Genomic DNA, 18,477 nt, shown 5'->3' with positions numbered 1-18,477 from the left:
AGGCCAAAACACATAGAAAAAGCTATGTTCAGATATCCCTCTATCTATGCTTGGACAAGACCTAAATCATTTCTGGTACAGGCATTTGATTTTCATACAAGTAGCTGAGGGGAGATCAGCAGTGTGTTGTCAAAGGGTTTCAAGTGATTGTAGTCCTGTATCTGGAAGGACAGTTACTGTAGTGCCTTTACATGCACAAAATATTCTGGTTTTTGCCCTTATTCCCCCCAAAAAATCTATTCCTAAGCTGTTTACATACAACCACCTCCTAGCAAACGCTGGTGTTGTGATATTTGTGCATAAGGCATCCAAAATCCCGTTAATACTAAAGTCTTTCATGTTTAAAAGTAGGTGTGTTTCTCCTTCTGTCCTGAAATGTGGGTCTTACCCCAAAGCCCTGCAACATGTTGGTTAGGTGGTTTGTGTGCAATGCAAAGAACTGACTGTAAACAGGCAAGAAACCATGTGATGCAAACTGCGGTAAAACCCCCAATTGAGAGGCATATTCCAAATGTATGTTCCAAAGAAACAGAAAAATCCACATCAAAATGTCATAATTAATTAACACTTTTATCTGGTTGTCTTTAGTCTAATAACAGTGAAAATATTAATTTTGATGCCTTTTGCTCATATTAGCCCAAACTAGATTTGAATTGGCTCTTTAGTATTAAACCTATTTATTTTATTTGATTATATATTTTATCATGTGTTTGTATAATATTAAAAAAAGATAAAATTACATTTTTGTCTGAAACTCCAAACGACAAATACAGTTGCTTTTAAAACTACTCATGAAAGTATTTTATTCCTTATTGAAAATCAAATTATGGTATAACAGTTATACTTAATGCACCAAAATGCTCACATTTACAGCCATGACTGCATCAGCATTTGTCTCTTCCATATAAAAAGGAGTCAATTGTGTCTGAAAATGAATGTAATGTCTGGGTTTCAACTTGAAAAGTCATGATCCCTCCAACTTCAAATAAGCATACACTTTTAGCAGGTTTTGGTTCAGGGACTTGTTCCTCGTACAGAGGTTTGGGTTAACCTACAGCTGTTGTTTGAAATAAAGTTAACTCAGTCCTCCTTGTATGGAGGACAAGGCCCATAAGACAACACTAATGCTCGGTTGTTTTACCTTCTTGTTTTTCTGTGTCTTTATCCAGGTGAACCTGTGTTCTCCAGCCAACAATGAAACCTATCAAGAACGACTGCTCCGCCTAGAAGGAGACAAGGAGTCTCTGGTGCTACAGGTCAGAACTGTGTGTGTGTGTGTGTGTGTGTGTGTGTGTGTGTGTGTTTGTCCTTTTTAAACCTGAAAGAGAGATTGCACAACCAGTAAGTTTTACCACATTGTTCTGAGACTATTCAATCTAAAATGTGTACCATGAAAACACAAAGGTCCCTGTTTCAAACCCAACTGGGACCTTGAGTTGCATGTGTAGACTGTATAAAAAATGGACGTAGTCACCGTGATGTTACCTAATGATCTGTTGACTCCTGTTCTAAGTCTTCAAGTTTGGCATTTTGGCTGTCGCTTTCTTGGACTTTTGGAGTCAGAAGTGAACATATTTAGACAAGAAGGTGGAGATAACCACAGCTAATGCTAGCTGCTAGCTTAGTTAGAATGGTGCATTTACAGCTATGGTTAACTGTGATGAGTCTAATTTTCATTCATTATCCATAACTGAGTATCTGACTCTTCAGAGGGTCTTTTAGTAAAACCAAATGGTGAACAAGATTTTTAGGCAACAAAAATGGCTTTGGCTTCCAGTCTCTTTTAGAATCCATTTAAAGTGCTTTAATCACATACAAGGCTCTCAGTGATCTGCCACTGGAGTATATAACTGAGCTTCTCCCACTGTACCGTCCAAACAGGCCCTTTAGGTCTGCTAGTATAGGTCTTCTAACTGTTTAAGAATCCAGGTTAAAAACAGAGGGTGGTCGAGCCTTTGCAGTTCTGGCTAGGGTTGCAGCAGTATGATATTTTTATGGTATGGTAATAGTCTTTAAATATATTGTGGTTTCATGGTTTCACTGTATTACATTAATTGTTATTATTATGAGTCAAAATGACCCTTAAAGGAATAAAATAAGAGGGATTATTTTTGGTTGAACAAATGTTTAATTACAATAATTGAAACTTGAAGTCTTTTTTAAAAATGAAAGTTTGTGGAAAAAGTAAAAAAAAAAAAAAAAAAAAAAAAAAAAAGGTTGGGGTGGAGCGCTGCAACCCTTCTTGAAACCATTTGGTTTTTTTTAATGGAAGTTTTTTGTAAAAAGGACTCCCTTTAAAAAGAAAAAGTTGAGATTCTCTGTCTAGTTGGATTTTTTCCCAATATTTTAGTTAAGTAAATGTACATGGTATGATAACCATCAATTTTAATAGCATGCTATACCTTAAAACCGGTATACCGCTGCAACTCTGGTCCTGGCTCCGCAAGTATTATTATTATGGGTATTATTATGGGTACTGACTCACTTTTGGAGCCAGCCTCAAGTGGCCGTTTGAAGAACTGCAGTTTTTGGCAGGTCCACATTGGCTTCATTTTTAGCCCTGGAGTTTGTTTGTTTGGTTGCATGCCATTCCTCCTTCTATTTTCCCATGTCTCCTGTCAATCTCTACTTCCAAAATATATATATGTCTGCATCGACATTAAATTCAGTGGGACTTTTGTCGTCCTTTTGCTAGAGAAAGAAAACTCACAATCGATGAGAATCATAATTGTTATTCTAGATCAGTTGTGCTTATTTTCACATCATTATTTGAATTCTTATCATGAGTAAATGAGCCAGGGATTTGTCTGGAGGGATTGATTCCACACTGGAAAAACATCTTTGTTTCTAGTCTGTAATCCTACGACTTTAGATATTTCATAACAAACATGCCCAGACACCTTCAGACTGTCTGAGCATGTGTTTACTGACGACTTTCACAGTAACTATCAACATCTGTGCTGTCGAGGTAAAGCAGAAGATTATATATCTCTGCACAGTCTGATGTCAACAGGCTCTCACTGATCTTAGATCACTTTAATAGCTGGTTTATACAGCTGTGATCTCCACATTCTGTCTGTACATTGCTCCTAAATCACAGTTCTCAAACTGCTCCTCAGGCCCTCACCTGTGTGAGTGTGTGTGTGTGTGTGTGTGTGTGTGTGTGTGTGTGTGTGTGTGTGTGTGTGTGTCTGTGTTTGTTTTCTACTCTGGGTTCGCTTTTGTGTGTGGATATTTTTTTAAATATTGAGTTAAAGTGCACCACCCGCCTGGATGTCTCTGTTTCATAAAGAGGTGGTGGTTTCTCAGTTCTCACCACCGCTCACTTACACACACGCCTACCTGTTACACGTTCTGCATGATAGACCAGCTGTGATTGGCTGATGCACAGGGTGACCGGGGCTTTCCTGACAGATAATTTAACTGGCTGTTGACAGGTCGCCCACTTCAAGGTTCTTTGTTTTACTTTCTCCTCACCTGCCTTTCCTCCAGGACTCTGTTTATTTGAGGTGTTGTTTTGCTTCAGTGTGTCTTTGTTAGCTTACACACACCCTGTGTTTAGTGACTAACTTCCCTGTAGCCTGGTAGGGACCTTTCACCTCTATCTGCGTGTGTGTGTGTGTGTGTGTGTGTAGCTCAGCAGCGGAGCACAGCAGAGGTAAGAGAGTCTTTATCTTTGACATTTGGAGTTTATACAGTCAGATCAAAGTCATGCCATGAGTTTTAATTGCTTTGTGATACTACACCTTTAAATAATGCTGTATAGCAGATGGATTACTCATTATAATTGTCAGGTAATTGTCAAATGAATGTTTTAGGTGCTAAACACACACATAGACAGGTGTGACTCATTCACAGACTTGTTCATTCATTTACCCACTAGTCATTGTTAGGAAGCACAGGCCACCAAATCATTCAAACATCTCTGTAACAACACGTATCCTTGTTGTCTTTGCAATCTAGATTTTAACACACACTGAGCCAGAAACTTTGCACGAGATTTTTTATTGCCAGAGCGCTCTGAGACAGGATGTGGCTGCAGGGCTGAAAATCAGAAAAGCTGAAGTGACAGAGAATCAGCTGCTGTCAGAGGGATTTTGGATAGTTTAAGAAAACAGGAGAATTGAAGTGTGTGTGTGTGTGTGTGTGTGTGTGCCATGTTTGGCAGGAGGTGAGTGTGTTGTCAGGGAGATTATAGTAAATGTGCGATGCATTCCTGAGTGACAGACTGCTGAGTAAATGTGTGTTGTTGTGGAGCTGAGGAATGCCGGGTTAAATGTGTGCTTGTCTGGTGTGAATAAAGAGAGAGACACATGATGTGGGTTTGATCTTATATTTGTGTCCTTGTGTGTGTGAAATTTGCAAAAGTGATGTTCTAACAAAAATCCCTTGGCCTCATTCACCAACCACCACCAGAAGAAGTTTCTTCTTAAAACTTACTTGTGCAATTTTCACAAAGAATCTGACATTCAGTAATGTTTTGTCGCTCTCTGTCTCACAAACATGCACACCTTCGTGAATGCCACAGCGCTCATCTCTGTTCTCAGTCCTGAAAACTCTGCTTTTATAATGTATAAAGTTTGTGGTTTGCGGGTTGGGTGGTCCCTGTATGACCAAAGTTAGAGCTGTGTCCGCATGCTTGGCACAAAGTCAAACACATTTTCAGTGCACTTTGGCCTCTGCCAGGGTTGTACCTTGTCTGCGACTTTGTGATATTCATGGACAGGATCTCAAGGCACAGTCAGGGGGAGGAAGGGGTCCGGTTTGGCGACCTCAGAATTGCACTTCTGCTCCTTGCAGATGATGTGTTTCTATTGGCTTCATCACACCGTGATCTCCAGCATGCACTGGAGCAGTTTGCGGCCGAGTGTGAATAGTTTGGGATGAGAGTCAGCACCTCCAAGTCTGAGGCCATGGTTCTCTGCCAGAAAACAGTAGATTGTCCCCTGTGGGTTGGGAGAGTGAGTTGGTAAGTTGGTGAGTTGAGTGAGTTACTGCCCCAAGCGAAAGAGTTCAAGTATCTTAGGGTCTTGTTCAGGAGTGAGGGTAGAATGGAGCGTGAGATGGATAAACGGTTTGGTATGGCATCTTCAGTGATATAGGCACTGCCCTGGACTGGCGTGGCAAAGAGGGAGCTGAGCCAGAAGGCAAAGCTCTCTTTTTACTGGTCTATGTTCTCATCCTCACCTATGCTCATGGGCTTTGGGTAGTAATGGAAAGAATTTGATCACGGATACAAGTGGCAAAAGAGAAAGCTTAAGGAGAGCACAGACATCTGGAGGGAGCTCGGAATAGAGTTGCTGCTCCTTTGTATCGAAAGGGGGCATTTAAGGTGGTTAAGGCATCTGATCAGAATGCATTCTCAGTCCCCCCTGTTGGAAGGTCTTCTGGGCACGTCCAACTGGTAGGAGGCCTCGGGGCAGACCCAAAACACACTGGAGGAATTATATATCTCATCTGGACTAGAAACGCCTCAAGGTACCCAGTGTTGCTGGGGAGAAGGACGTCTGGAGTACTTCGCTGAGCATGCTGCCCTCACAACCTGATTAGAGCAGATGAGAATGGATGGATAGATGGATAGATGGATAGATGGATGGATGGATGGATGGATTGGTCGGATGGTTGATTAACATGTTTTCTCAGCATCCCATGCATCTTTTGCAGGGAATCTTTTTTGCTGTGATAAGCACTCCTGATGCTACTAAATATAACAGCTCATTCAGCGTTCACTTTCTGCAGAGGTACCGTCACTGAAGAACTGTTGGAGGTTTATTATGCCTCTGTGCTGGCGATAACTGTGGCTTGAGCAGGATTAAATTTTGGTGGTCAAAGATGAAGGTTGCCATGACCTTGCATCCGTCTTATTCTCTTGAACTCAGTATATCTCAAGAACAGCTTTTGATCAAGATTCACTTTTCACTCAAGAATTTTATATCCAAAAGCTCGAAGATCATTTTCAGTGCTCTGCAAAAACACTTTTCTGGCCATTATTCAGTGTCATATCTCAGGGACAGATGGGGAAGACATTTGGTCAGGTACTGAATTGGTGAAACTCATCTTGGTGTCCACCTTGAAACTGTGCTGATGGTATAGATCTTCTGTGCTGCTGGGGAGAAGATGTGTGTGAAGCATCCATGTTTTCACAGACATGGATGTAAACTGTAAGTGTAACTTGACTGGTGTGGAGAGGCATACAACCGTGGGGCAGTAATTCTAATATTATGTTTGGAGTCCAGTGCTCCACCCTCTTCAGACTTTTAGGTGGGCATTTTTGACTTGATTCTCTCAACTTTTCCTTATTCTTCCTCTTCTTCTTTTTCTCCTTTTTCTATTTCTGTGTTTACAAGGCCCTGCAGTCTTTATGGGGATTTGTGGGGTATTTACCTGTGTTAATTAGGGTCAAATGGCTCAGGCATTCATTTTATGAGGATAGTGGGATTCATTATTATAAGAACACAGGTGCAAACAATTCTGCCGTTTAAAAACAATTTATGAATCTAATGTAGACTTTAGATCTTTCTTAAGAACAAATTTAAGAAAATAACTAAGGAAGATATTGGTGACTGAGGCCCATTGCAACTACATAATTGTTTGTTAGTGTGTGTTTGTGTGTGTATGTGTGTATACACTTAAATGTTTGTGCGTGTGTTTCCATATCTCCATGTTTCCCTCTGCAATACCATATGCATCTTTTTCTCTGTCTGGTTATAGCTAATTGAAATCATGTCACCCATTAGGTGAGTGTTCTGACTGACCAGGTGGAGGCCCAGGGGGAGAAGATCAGAGACCTAGAAAGTTCTCTGGAGGAACACCGGCTTAAACTGGCCTCCACAGAGGAGATGCTGCAACAGGTAATGCACTCACACACACACACAGACACACATGTATCATATCAGTGACAAGTTGTTGCAGAACTCTGTCAACTGTTTTGACTTGGAAACTTGTAACATGTTAAAGTTCCTGTTTAATCAAACGTGTAAGTGATAATTCACAGCCCTCCAGGTGGCTAATTAGTGTTCCTGTGACTCCATTATGTGTTGGGAGACATTTTCAGTGTGACACACTGACTTCATGTTCTTTGATTTAAAGGTGCCTTAAGGCAACCTGTCATCGCCAGACCAATTAGTCTGGAACCTCTCAGTTAGTTTTCAGTTTCCAAGGGGTGTTATCAATGGCCAAAGGTCAAAATGCCTCAGGACACATTTGCATAGACCTACAACCAGCATTCCCACAGGCATAAAATTCCCGGAAAAGTTAAAATCTAAAAAAGCTGTTTTCCAGACCTGGAAATGGTTTGGATTTAATGTAATGTTTTTGAAAAAGTTTTGAAATATAATGTTTTGGCTAGGCATGTCCCGCTGGTAGGAGGCCCCAGGGCAGACCCAGAACACGCTGGAGAGATTACATATCTCATCTAGCCTGGGAACGCCTTGGGGTCCCCCAGTAGGAGCTGGAAAGCGTTGCTGGCCCCCGCGACCCGGCCTCGGATAAGCGAATGAAAATGGATGGATGGATGGATGTTTTGGCTATTGTTCCTTGTATTACAAATTTAAAATCTAGTGCTGCTCTCCATGATTATTGAAACATCACTAGTGTCACATGATTGGGGTATTTAGCCAGTTCGTGGCAGGAATCTCCAAAAGCGAGTCAAGTTAGCTAGCACTAGCAGTTTGCTTATCCACAAGCGTCTGGAAAGTGTGTCTTTAATCATTTTTGGCTTTTAAACCACAAATATAATACATGGCTCAAGAGAGAGGCAGCGCTGGATGTAGACTCTGCAGCAAAACATTTGACATTGGCAACATGATGGAAGCGACTGTGGTCTGTAATGCAAAAGGGGAAAAGGCATGACCAGATTGCCAGTGTCAGCATGTATTTCACACCTGCTGTAGACAGATAATGTTACCACTTTGTTTCTACTGTATATGTAGACACAAAGGCATTTTATGCCATATTCCATGCTACATCCTGGCAGTAATGTCTGTCTTAGCACACTGGAGTATAGGACTGCTGCTAACAACTATTTTAATTATCAACAACTTTGCCAGTTATTTTCAGAATGAATCGTTTATCGTTTAGTTAAAATGTGCAAAGTGACATCTTCAGCTTGCTTCCGCTGTCTAACAGACAGTCCAAAACCCAAATTATCCTCATTTACTGTCTTAAATGATAAAGAAAAGCAGCAAATTCTAACATTTAACAAGCTTGAACCAGCAAATGTTTGATAATTTTGCTTGAAAAATGACTGATCTTCTATCTTGTGATAGGTTAATTGTTAAATTGATTAATCGACTAATTGTTGCAACTCTACTGGAGTCTCATAATTGTGCCTTATGGTCACTATACAGAGCTAGCATTACCTATTTTAATCTACTTAAAGTCATGGAAATGGGGTAAAATATTATGATAATGGTATTGGTATTATGGTACTATGGTATGGTTTATGGAGAGCTTTTAAAACATTTATTGGAAAAAATGTGTTGGATCTCTGTACAACCAATCAGAGCCATGAAATGTGACATAGAACTGAGCCAAAGACAAAGGCAAACAGACTACAGCGTGCAGAGGTGGGCTGTGAAAGTAGTACGTTAACAGAACATCAGCTGCATCTGCCTTGGTTGATTTTTAAAATGACTGCTTCTTTTTATTAGGCTCGATTTATAATTGCCATAGTGTCCACAGAGTGAGGTGAGACATTTGAGGTGAGAAATAGGAAATGCAGTAACAGAATCCTGACTCATTTTTGACCATTACTGCCTAGTTTGAGGGTTTGACCTCAAAAAAATAATGACAAGGAGTTGTTTTTTATAAAAGTTTCCAACTACAGCTTTAAACACAAAGGCTTTGAGAGTTGTCAGTCATTGTATCAAACCCGTCCAAAATCAGATAAGGAATAATTATTTAGGTGACAGTTATTTAAAGTGAAATATATTGACCACTGATCTCTAGTGTTGGTATCAGCATGATCATATTTTGCCAGCAGTGGAACAGGATACACACAGACAAGCAGTTAAACACTAACAGCAGTAAGGTGGTACTGTTAATAAATAAATAAAGGAGTGGCACAGTCTGTCACTCAGAACATTCCAGCTTGACTTTATACTGTTAACCTCCTCTGACTCCTCACCTATTCACCTGTGTGGTGGGTTCAACTCAAAGAGGAACAAGTACATTTTACAGATCAAAGCTCAACATTACACTGGGCTTCTTTAGATGGTACTAGATTAGACAAAGTTTACTCTGAAAACAAACTGAGTTTAAAGGTGACCTTTTCTATAAAGAGCTGGACTACTGGACTACTCTGCTGCTCCTGTTGTTATGCACTTTGAAGTACTAATATTGGCTTTGCATAACAGTAGAATGAGAACTTCAGTGTTTTTATTGGTGCTGAAGCACTGTCTCCTCAAAATGACCACAGAACGCAGAGATGTGTTTCAATTACAACAACAAAAAAGCAGTCCTTATTAGGATACAGCAGCTTGATTAATGAGACAAACATTTCCTTGGTAAAGCCAAAGGGAACTCTTAAACTGGGCACTGCTGGTCAGCCCTGCAGCCACGTCTTACAGACAGAGGGGTGTCAAAGGTGTACTAGGCAGAATTGTTTGTCACTCTTTGTAAACACGCTCGCCATGAGAGTGACAGTAAAAGACAACCCCAGATTCACTCTCATTTGGCATTTTGCCTCTTAATAAGAAGAAGCAAACTGGCTTGAAAAATCCAAGATGGCGACAGGCAGAATACCAAACTTGAAGCTTCAAAATGGGAGTCCACAAACCAATGGGTTACATCACAGTAGCTTCATCCTTTATTTTTATACAGTCTATGCTCTAGAGCCTGTTTTTCAACAGGGGGTCCGCAACCCCCCAGGGTCCTCAGAGTTACTGCAGGATGGCTGCCACATTACTGTTAGATAAATTACTTTAAGTTTTAATTCAAGTTAATTTTTTTATTTTTATTTTTTTTCCAAAACTGAAAATGTCTCTAAAAATATACATAAACATGAATCCAACATATTATCAGTAAGAATAATGTGGCCTATTCGTTTAAAAAAAGCAACATATAATGTACGTATATGACATTATTCATAGGGTAACTGTTACCTACAAATCCTTTTGCAGACTCTGACACACTGTCCACTTCAGAATCCACAGGCTAAAGGGCAAAGTGGAGGCTAACGCACCTAGCCACGCTAGAACTGCTGTTGACTTTGCAGCTACAGGCGAACGCACACAAGGAAAAAAAAAATTTTGAAGTTTTATCTCGAGTGCAGCTTGAGTCAGAGCAGGGGGTCCCTGTCTTGCTTTCAGCTAAGGCGTCCTTGGCCTGAAGAATGTTGAAGACCCTGATCGAGACTTTGCTGGCACTAACCCACTGGGAGCTGTGGATCAGCCGTAGACTACAGGTCACACTCCATGGCCATTATAAAGTAGTGTGAAACACTGAATGTCTACAAGTTGTTTTACGTGACGTCAGCAATGAGGCAAACTCATGAGCTCTGCCAGGCTGGACACAACAAGAGCACAGCTCTGTGTATCACAGAATCAGCCCTCTGTTTAGACTCCTCAACAAGCTCTTTGTCCTCCTTGTTGTCAAGACTGAGAATTAAAAGGCTACAACCCCAAAATAAATACCTCTCTGGGGCTGTGAAATTTTATCATGTGTATCCAGCTAGCTTTTATAAAACTCAATTAATTTAAGCTGTTTGAACTGAACAACAACAGTTGTAAAATTAAAAAAACTGCAGGAATCAAAAGAGGGTTTTCCTTCCCTCTAAAGAAGGGAGTAATTGAAAAACAGAATTTAGACTATGTTGCCATTACAATATAATGGATGCACTTTGCATCATGGCTAACAAAACTTTCTAAAATTGCAACCGCAGTTGCTTTTACATTAGGCAACATTTCAAACTAAATGTAGATCTCCACCATCTCCTTTACAGTCCCTCATAAATAGTGATTGGAGGTCTGGAGGCAGGGCTTGACGCTAACTTTTTTCCCAAGGAGCACATGTGCTCCTAAGTTGAAAAAGTAAGGAGCGCACAAAGAACTTTAGGAGCACAATGTAAATTGATCAAATAATGTGTTTTCCGTAATAAACGTGATGCAAATAGACATTTACAAGCAAAATTATTTAATGAATTTGTATACAAAATGTACAGAAAGGTAAAATCATCAAGTTTTGAAAAAATATTGCGATTTAATTTTGTCTTTAATGTTATTATCTTATATATATTATCTTTGCAAGATGATTATCTTATAGCCTATAATGTTCAGTGTTTCCCCATCCCTCAATTGGGACCCATGGTACAATACCAGTGTAAGTATCATGGTTCTGAGGCAGATGTGCCTTTTGTCATTTATAAAAAGATAAATCACTTTTCTATAATACATCACTGATATTTCAATGGAATAAATTATTTATTGACTTATTCATACTTCAAAAACAGCATCAATAAGTGATTAACATAGGGGGGATCAAAATAAAATAAATAAATGAAATAAAAATCAACCAGCCACCCTCCTCCCCTGACAGTCCCTTCATAAGTAACGAACAGTCCCTAAAGTTTCTCCTCTGATACGCCACATACTGTGTGCCCCCAGGGCTCAGCTGTTCAGGTACTTTTGGGCAGTCATGACAACAAGTTATTCACCTGGAGCTGGACTTCTTCGCCGGTAAGCCGTTATAATGCGCCGCTGTATTTGAGTTAGGGGCCGAATACATATTCCTGTCCGTGTCTGTGACCCCCGTTGAACCCACAACCGGCGGGATTCGCCGTTATTGTTTATCGCCTCACTGCCGACATTTTACTCTGTCCGTCACCGCACGCTGTTTGATTGCGTTATCAAAACACGCCGCTATTATTCGGCCTTGTTTCTCACTTATTCCACCGAATACCGAATGTGTGTTTTGTTTTTTTTTTGTTTTTTTTTGCAATATTCGGCCGAATATATTCGGTGCATCCCTACATAGGAGCCTTCCCCCACTTACCCCTCTCCTCACCGCTGTTCTCCTCACTATACTGGCTGCTGCGCTGTGCAAGTGCACAGATGTCTCAGAGTGGTGGTGCACTTGCGAAAATGTTTTGAAGGAGCAGCAGCGACGGCAATAATAACGAATGTAGCGGGAACACTGATGTTATTACTATCCTAAAACATTCTCCAGGTCCTCTGAAACTCTGCAGGACTTATTTCCATCCTGCCCAGCAGCGGTACTGTGGCGAACGGTCCCTAACTGCGGGGAGAACGGAGCAGGCCTCCCCGGAGGTCCGCCGCTTTTCCCGGTCCGTCTCCTCCACACTTTGACTTATTTCCACGCTGCCGACAGTGGGACTATAGGCCTATTCACGCTGCCGACAGTGGGACTATAGGCCTATTCACGCTGCCGACAGTGGCTTGGAAAACCGGCCATAACGCCAGGGCCTGCCCTGCCTGCGAAGCGAAGCGCAGCGCACCGAAATTCTCCCGCGAGCCAGAGCACTTCCGTTCACATCAGATGCGCATTTCTCCACGCTGGTCGACAAGCGGTTTTGCTCCCAGCTGTTGTCTTCGTCACATTTGGGGCTGTTTTTCCATCATGGGTAACTACCCAGCTTGACACATTAGCTCGCGGCTCGCGCAGGAAATAGACCAGACGCCGAAATGATTGCTGCAGGGCCGGCGGCGGAGCTGCGCGGTGCGGCCGGTGTGGATGACACAATCAGTTAACATGGGTGCCGAAAGGAAACTGGCTTCACTTCTCGGCGCTTCGAGGCTATTCGCGGCGCTTCCGCGGGCGGTGTGGTTCTTAACCGTGTCACATGGGGAAGAGGAAAGAGGGAAGGCGGCTGGAGTTCCTCCAACATTTGCGGTTAGATTATCATATTTTTTTATTGACAAAAATATAGGCTGCTTCGGCTGATTTTTTTATGCGCACACGTGCCCCTAAATATTTTTTACAGTTCGCACACACCTATTTTTAGTCGCAAATGCGAGTGAAACGCTCGCACTGTCGAGCCCTGTCTGGAGGCATTATGGATTGAGCCGCACGAATCTGCAGATGTGTGTGGTTGTGTGTTGGTGTATATGTGTGTGTGTTTTTGGGTAACATGGTCCTGTTAATGACTGCTGGTCAAACAGCTAATGTGATGCAGGACGTTTGCAGAGAGAGATGAAGGTGGAGTGTGAAGAAAGATAACAGTTGTCTGAGCTCTGGGTGTGTTTGTCTGTTGTGCTGCCTTTTTTTGAATATTTATCATCTCCCAAATCTGTTTCTCTTAAATCTCCTCAATATATAATTACAAAGCAAGTTTGAGGGATTTAAAAGGTGACAACATGTCTACTGCAGGGTGTTCTCCATCTGTGTCACTGTTACTTTCTTTAATGTGTGTATTTGTGCGTGTGTTTATGAGAGAGAGGAGAGAAGGAGAAATAGAGCCATGTAACATTATGTGTCATGCCGCAGGGCTGCTACTTGCTGTGGGAACCGCAACTAATCTAATAAGAAGTAGTCCTTAGTCAGCACACACATACACATGCATGCACTAACACACACACACACACACACGCACACACATGCACACAGTGTACAATGTTCTCATGCTAGAGGGGATCCACCCACACATGTAGTCATGCTGTGACTACATGTCTTACTGTGCCTTTATTTAGACACAGAAATAACTGTATTAAGACATTTCTGTGTACTCGGTTACAACACACAGGGCATGCATGCATACACACACACACACACACAAAGTTACAGTCAAGGGTCATTATATTTTCTGATGGATGCATTGATAAAAATGATCAACTCTTCTTTAATCACTAAATTTCCTCAACATAATTCTACCACAGACATGCAGCCATCAGGATGCATGTCTGTGGTAGACATGCAGCCATCAGGATGCCCCAGACCCCGACCATTTTAACTCAAAAAATGTCTAATTTACCATATTCATTTTTGCCCATTGTGGCTTAAAAGGGTGACCTTCCATCTTGCCAGGGCAGGTTTTTCTTTTAAGAATGTGGTCACTCTGTACAGATAGCAGCAGACAGTGCTTTATCCTGCCAAGAGGAAAGTTACACCAGGCCCTGCAAGAATAAGGCTAGAAGAGTCATTAAAGATCCCAGACAACTGTCTTTAATCCATGCTGAGGTTGGGAAGAAGGTACCAGATACACCAGGCCAGCACTGACAGGCTCAGTGGGAGCTTCTACCATCTGCCATCTATCTGTTGCTGGAATCAAGTGATGTGAACACAATAAACACGGACGTTCCATGCTCTGAACCAGTGTGAACCAAGATGGCAACACTTGTTACTCTCATGCCTCCGTGCCTGCGATAGCCATGACAGGAGGCTTTATGATTTTAGGTTGTCCGTCCGTCCCATTCAATTAGACCCGAAAATAAGCTGATTAGAATTTGTTGGTTGAAGGTCGAAGGTCAAGGTCACTGTGACCTCACAAAACATGTTTTTGGCCATAACTCTTTTGCTAAAAAGCAAAATGGCTTTTACAACTCACAAATACATATTTTCATAACTTACCGTGAAGTCTTATGGCTTCACTCACTCACTTTTCTCCTTGTTTGTTCTGTCTCTCTACAGTACTGACGTTGAATAAAAGTGCTCTGGACATTCACAAAAATCTCACATACATCTCAATGCTAATAGGCTTTTGTGACACAATATGACAAGAATTTGTTTAACTCATAAGCCTGAAATTTGCATCATTCATGTTGCATGATTCAAGTTATTTGCGTCATCTGGCCGTAATTTGTGTCTATGTTCATCTCTGCATTGACTTTGTATGCAATCTCGCCACACAAAACACTTGGGTTTCATTTAGAAACAAATTATTAGATGTAAAATACTTCAGTCCAGATCTAACTTCTGCTGTGTAACTGTGTCATGTTTAAAGGAATATTTCTCCCACACATTGATCATTTGTATATCAGTCACTCAACCCGTATTACGTTGAATTCGTTAAGAGGACTTTGTTTTTCTTGCATGCCTCCACAGTGAATGAAAAATACAGAAAAAACAAAATTCTTGATGAACTGCAGGAAAAGGAGGCCACAGTTGAGTACTGCAAAACTACATCAAAACATCCATTACAAACTCTTCTGCATTCAGTTGAGCAGAGTTCAAATGCACGTGCTTGCCCAGACCCACTACTCTTCAGTGTGTTAGACTGGTTGTGCGAAAGTGTTTTAAATAGTAAGGTTTTAGTAAAATAAAAATGCATGTGCTTGGGAAGTACTGAGCATGCAACTTGATGAATGAGACTTAGTTTATACTGCACAAGTTGTGTGAGAGTTTGTAAACTGATGTTTTGATATAGTTTTTCTGTTGCTGAACGTGCGCCCTGTTAACTTCAGTTCATCGTGAATTTTCTCAGTTTTAGGATTATTTGTTCAGCACGGTGGCATTCAAGAATAACTTTTTTTTTTTTGTTAAATTCAACTAACGCGTGAACAATTGATATATAAATTCATTTTGTAGATCAAGTATTCCTCTTACATGGTTTAGTTTGGGAGAAGAGTGCAGCCTCTTTAAAGAGGTCTATAAATGCTGTAGAGAGCATGATAATTTGTCACGTGTTGCCCCACATAATTAAAGGGAAACAAACGTCAGGCAGCTGAGCTGCGGGCCATGACCACGCAGTTCTGATAAATTACCTCTAAAGACTGTGGCTTATCCTGCTGTAAGTGACACTGGTGTTAGATTGCAAACTGACAGTCAGCTGCCATAACCTCAGATTTTGTGTGTGTGTGTGTGTGTGTGTGGCTGCTGAGCTGAAGTGATTATGGGGTTTTAGCTGTCTGTCTGTGGCTGTGATGTTGACACAATGTGCTTACCATGTGGTCTTTCCATTTGGACGGATGGTATGATATCCCACTGTGGTCAAAGTTGTCTCTAATGTGTTTATTGTGGCATCCATACATCCTTAAGATGAAAAAGAAAGGGTTATACTGTGTTTTAAAGATGCAAAATAATAACTAGGACAAGTTACTGTGACGTAATTATTTGTAAATAATAAATTGTATTTTTATGACAGTGTTGTTGGTTGATCATCTTGGTCCATGCTGAAATATCTTAGCAACTATTGGATGGAGTTTTTCACAAAGCCCAGAGGATGTATCTAACTGATGTCCGTGGTCTTCCTCTGGCACCACTGTGACTCTGATGTTTTACTTATTAGTGAAATGTCAGTGCAGCTAATTGATGGATTGCCATGTGTTTTTTAACAGACATTCATAGTGCCCAGAGGATGTACCTTAAGGACATTTGTGATCCTCCTCTCGCACCACCATAACGTTGATATTTTATTGGTGACATGTCTCAACAACTATTGAATGAATTGCTGTACAACTTGCTGTTGACATTCATGGCCTTTATGTTTAGTGTTAATTAGCAAATGTTAGCATGCTTATACACTGACCATGGTAAATACTACCTGGTAAACACCAGCGTGTTTGTCATTGGGAGCATGTTAGCATGCTGACGTTAAAGCACTGATGTACCTAAGTACAACCTCATAGAGTCACTAGCATGGCTATGGACTTATTTTTGACTACAGGTATACTTTAACAATTTTCAACCAGCTTAGTGTTATAACAGTGTGGATAGTATGTGAAATTGAACTGTGGTAAACATCCCTTTATTGTGCCAGTGCCCAGATTTCCCTGCTCATTTGCCAGCAAAATCAACACGTATGACGCATTTTGTGGATCGTGGATTTTTGCTGGTTCTAGTTGCAGCTGCTTGAACTGCAGATGGTACTACCTAATTTTTGTATACTTACTGCTTCAGACACAAAAAGCTGATTGAGAGAGAGCCACCCCTTGCTCTGTCTCACATTCAGACCAAACTCAAATATAAACCAAGATTCTGTTACTGTAGTGCCTATTTGTGGTCTAAAGTATCTTCAGAAACATATTTAGTGCACTGTTTTTGATTTGTAAATCAAGATTATGTTAGTGTGTTGCCTATTTCGCACCTTAAATATTTTCAGAAATGTGTTTGACCGTAAATCAAGATCGTTTGTTACCAGCCGGCTGACATTTTGTTTTCAGACAAGAAATGACGCATTACACAACTCACATGCAGGAGTGTTTATTGGTCCCATGCAACGCAGTGCATTCTGGTAATTGTAGGTTCTCTACCTCTTGAGCAAAAGTGAATGCCATAGTCCATTTAGTCTGATTCCTTTGGTCATGTAGCACCAGTTTCAAAAATATTTGTGTGTTTTCTACTGCATAGGCAGCCTGGTTTTATGAAAAGAGCTTCTAGCAATTGTTTTGTTGCCATTTGTGGAGCCTGGGCTGCCTACAGAGACCAGACTTTTTCACAGCATATTCAGAGGACATGTAGCTAGCGGATTGTGAGGAGATGTTTGCTGTATGTGACAAAAAATGTTCAAGCTTAGGAAGACTTAGAGAGCCTTTAAGGGCACATTGCGGATGATCTAGCATGTTCATGCTTATAATACAACAGAAAATTTAACATGTTTGTATTCATGTGATGTGATGTCACTGAACACCTCATTTCCTGGTGTCATTTTCTTTAATTCTTATTGGCTGTGTTCAAATTTGAACTAAATATGTCTTCAAATTCAACTCAGTTAGCATGAACATCTTTAAAAGCCTTCAATGTGGCTTTACATTATTTTGGTGGGACACGTACATGAGAAGTCAGTCTGTGGCTATTAGAAACAAAAGCAGCAATGATTTGTCTGTAAAATCTTCTCAAAATAAACCATTGCTCAACAGTAGTGTCAGCTGTGTAAAGTTGCCTCCTTCTGAAAAAGTTAGTCACTTGTTATTGACTCATAAATTCTACCATCTCTTAACAAGTGACATCAGATCACTTGTTCAAATAACCAGATACGAGAGAAACAGTCTACTTTATTCCAAACTTCATGGTCACTTGTTTCATGGCAGTTTAGTGTAGAACTTCTGGAAGTAAATTAAGTAATCTTAATTAACTGGCTGTCTTCTTTTCATCTGTTTTAAGGATTTAACCATATATGAAGTGTGTTTATGTATCCATTTTTATTTGGACTTGGAATCAGTAGTTTTTGATATAAAATCACCAACAACAACGCTGGTTCAGGGCCACAGTTTTTTGCACTTCCTTGACCTGGTTTATTAAACTGTTGGGCAAAGTGTTTGCAGGCTCATTTTCAGTTCAATATCCTCTGAAATGTTTTATCTCAAGAGGAGTAAGCATAAGAAGATGGATGTCAAAGGCTTAAACAACAATCCAAGGCAACTTAAGTTTGGGTTTAGAAAAGAGGAAGTTGGATTAGAAGAAGTTTAGATGAGGAAATGAAAGCAACAGACACACTGAGGGTTGGCAAGGAGATGTGTGTGTTTTGTGAGTCAGAAGAAACACACACTTCTTCATGCTCAGCAGCCTCTGTCTCTCTTTCTCTCGTAGACACAATTTGTTTTCCCTCTCCCTCACCAAAGAAGCACAGACATATTAATAGAGCCC

General features: G+C 40.8%; 1 protein-coding gene across 2 annotated transcripts in view; it reads left to right on the top strand.

Annotated features, from left to right (window-relative positions):
* ppfibp2b (PPFIA binding protein 2b) overlaps positions 1-18,477 on the top strand; it is a 148,088-nt gene that overhangs the window by 76,289 nt on the left and 53,322 nt on the right. For both annotated transcript variants that reach the window (XM_033634515.2, XM_078168256.1), the window contains exons 4-5: positions 1,170-1,256; positions 6,738-6,851. In XM_033634515.2, the coding sequence (XP_033490406.2) occupies positions 1,170-1,256; positions 6,738-6,851 (201 nt within the window). The remainder of the gene's footprint in view (positions 1-1,169; positions 1,257-6,737; positions 6,852-18,477) is intronic.

Source organism: Epinephelus lanceolatus, chromosome 5 (genome assembly GCF_041903045.1).
Source record: "Epinephelus lanceolatus isolate andai-2023 chromosome 5, ASM4190304v1, whole genome shotgun sequence".
NCBI lineage: Eukaryota > Metazoa > Chordata > Actinopteri > Perciformes > Serranidae > Epinephelus > Epinephelus lanceolatus.
Note: the sequence above shows the minus strand (reverse complement) of the source record. Positions and strands in the feature narration are given on the sequence as shown.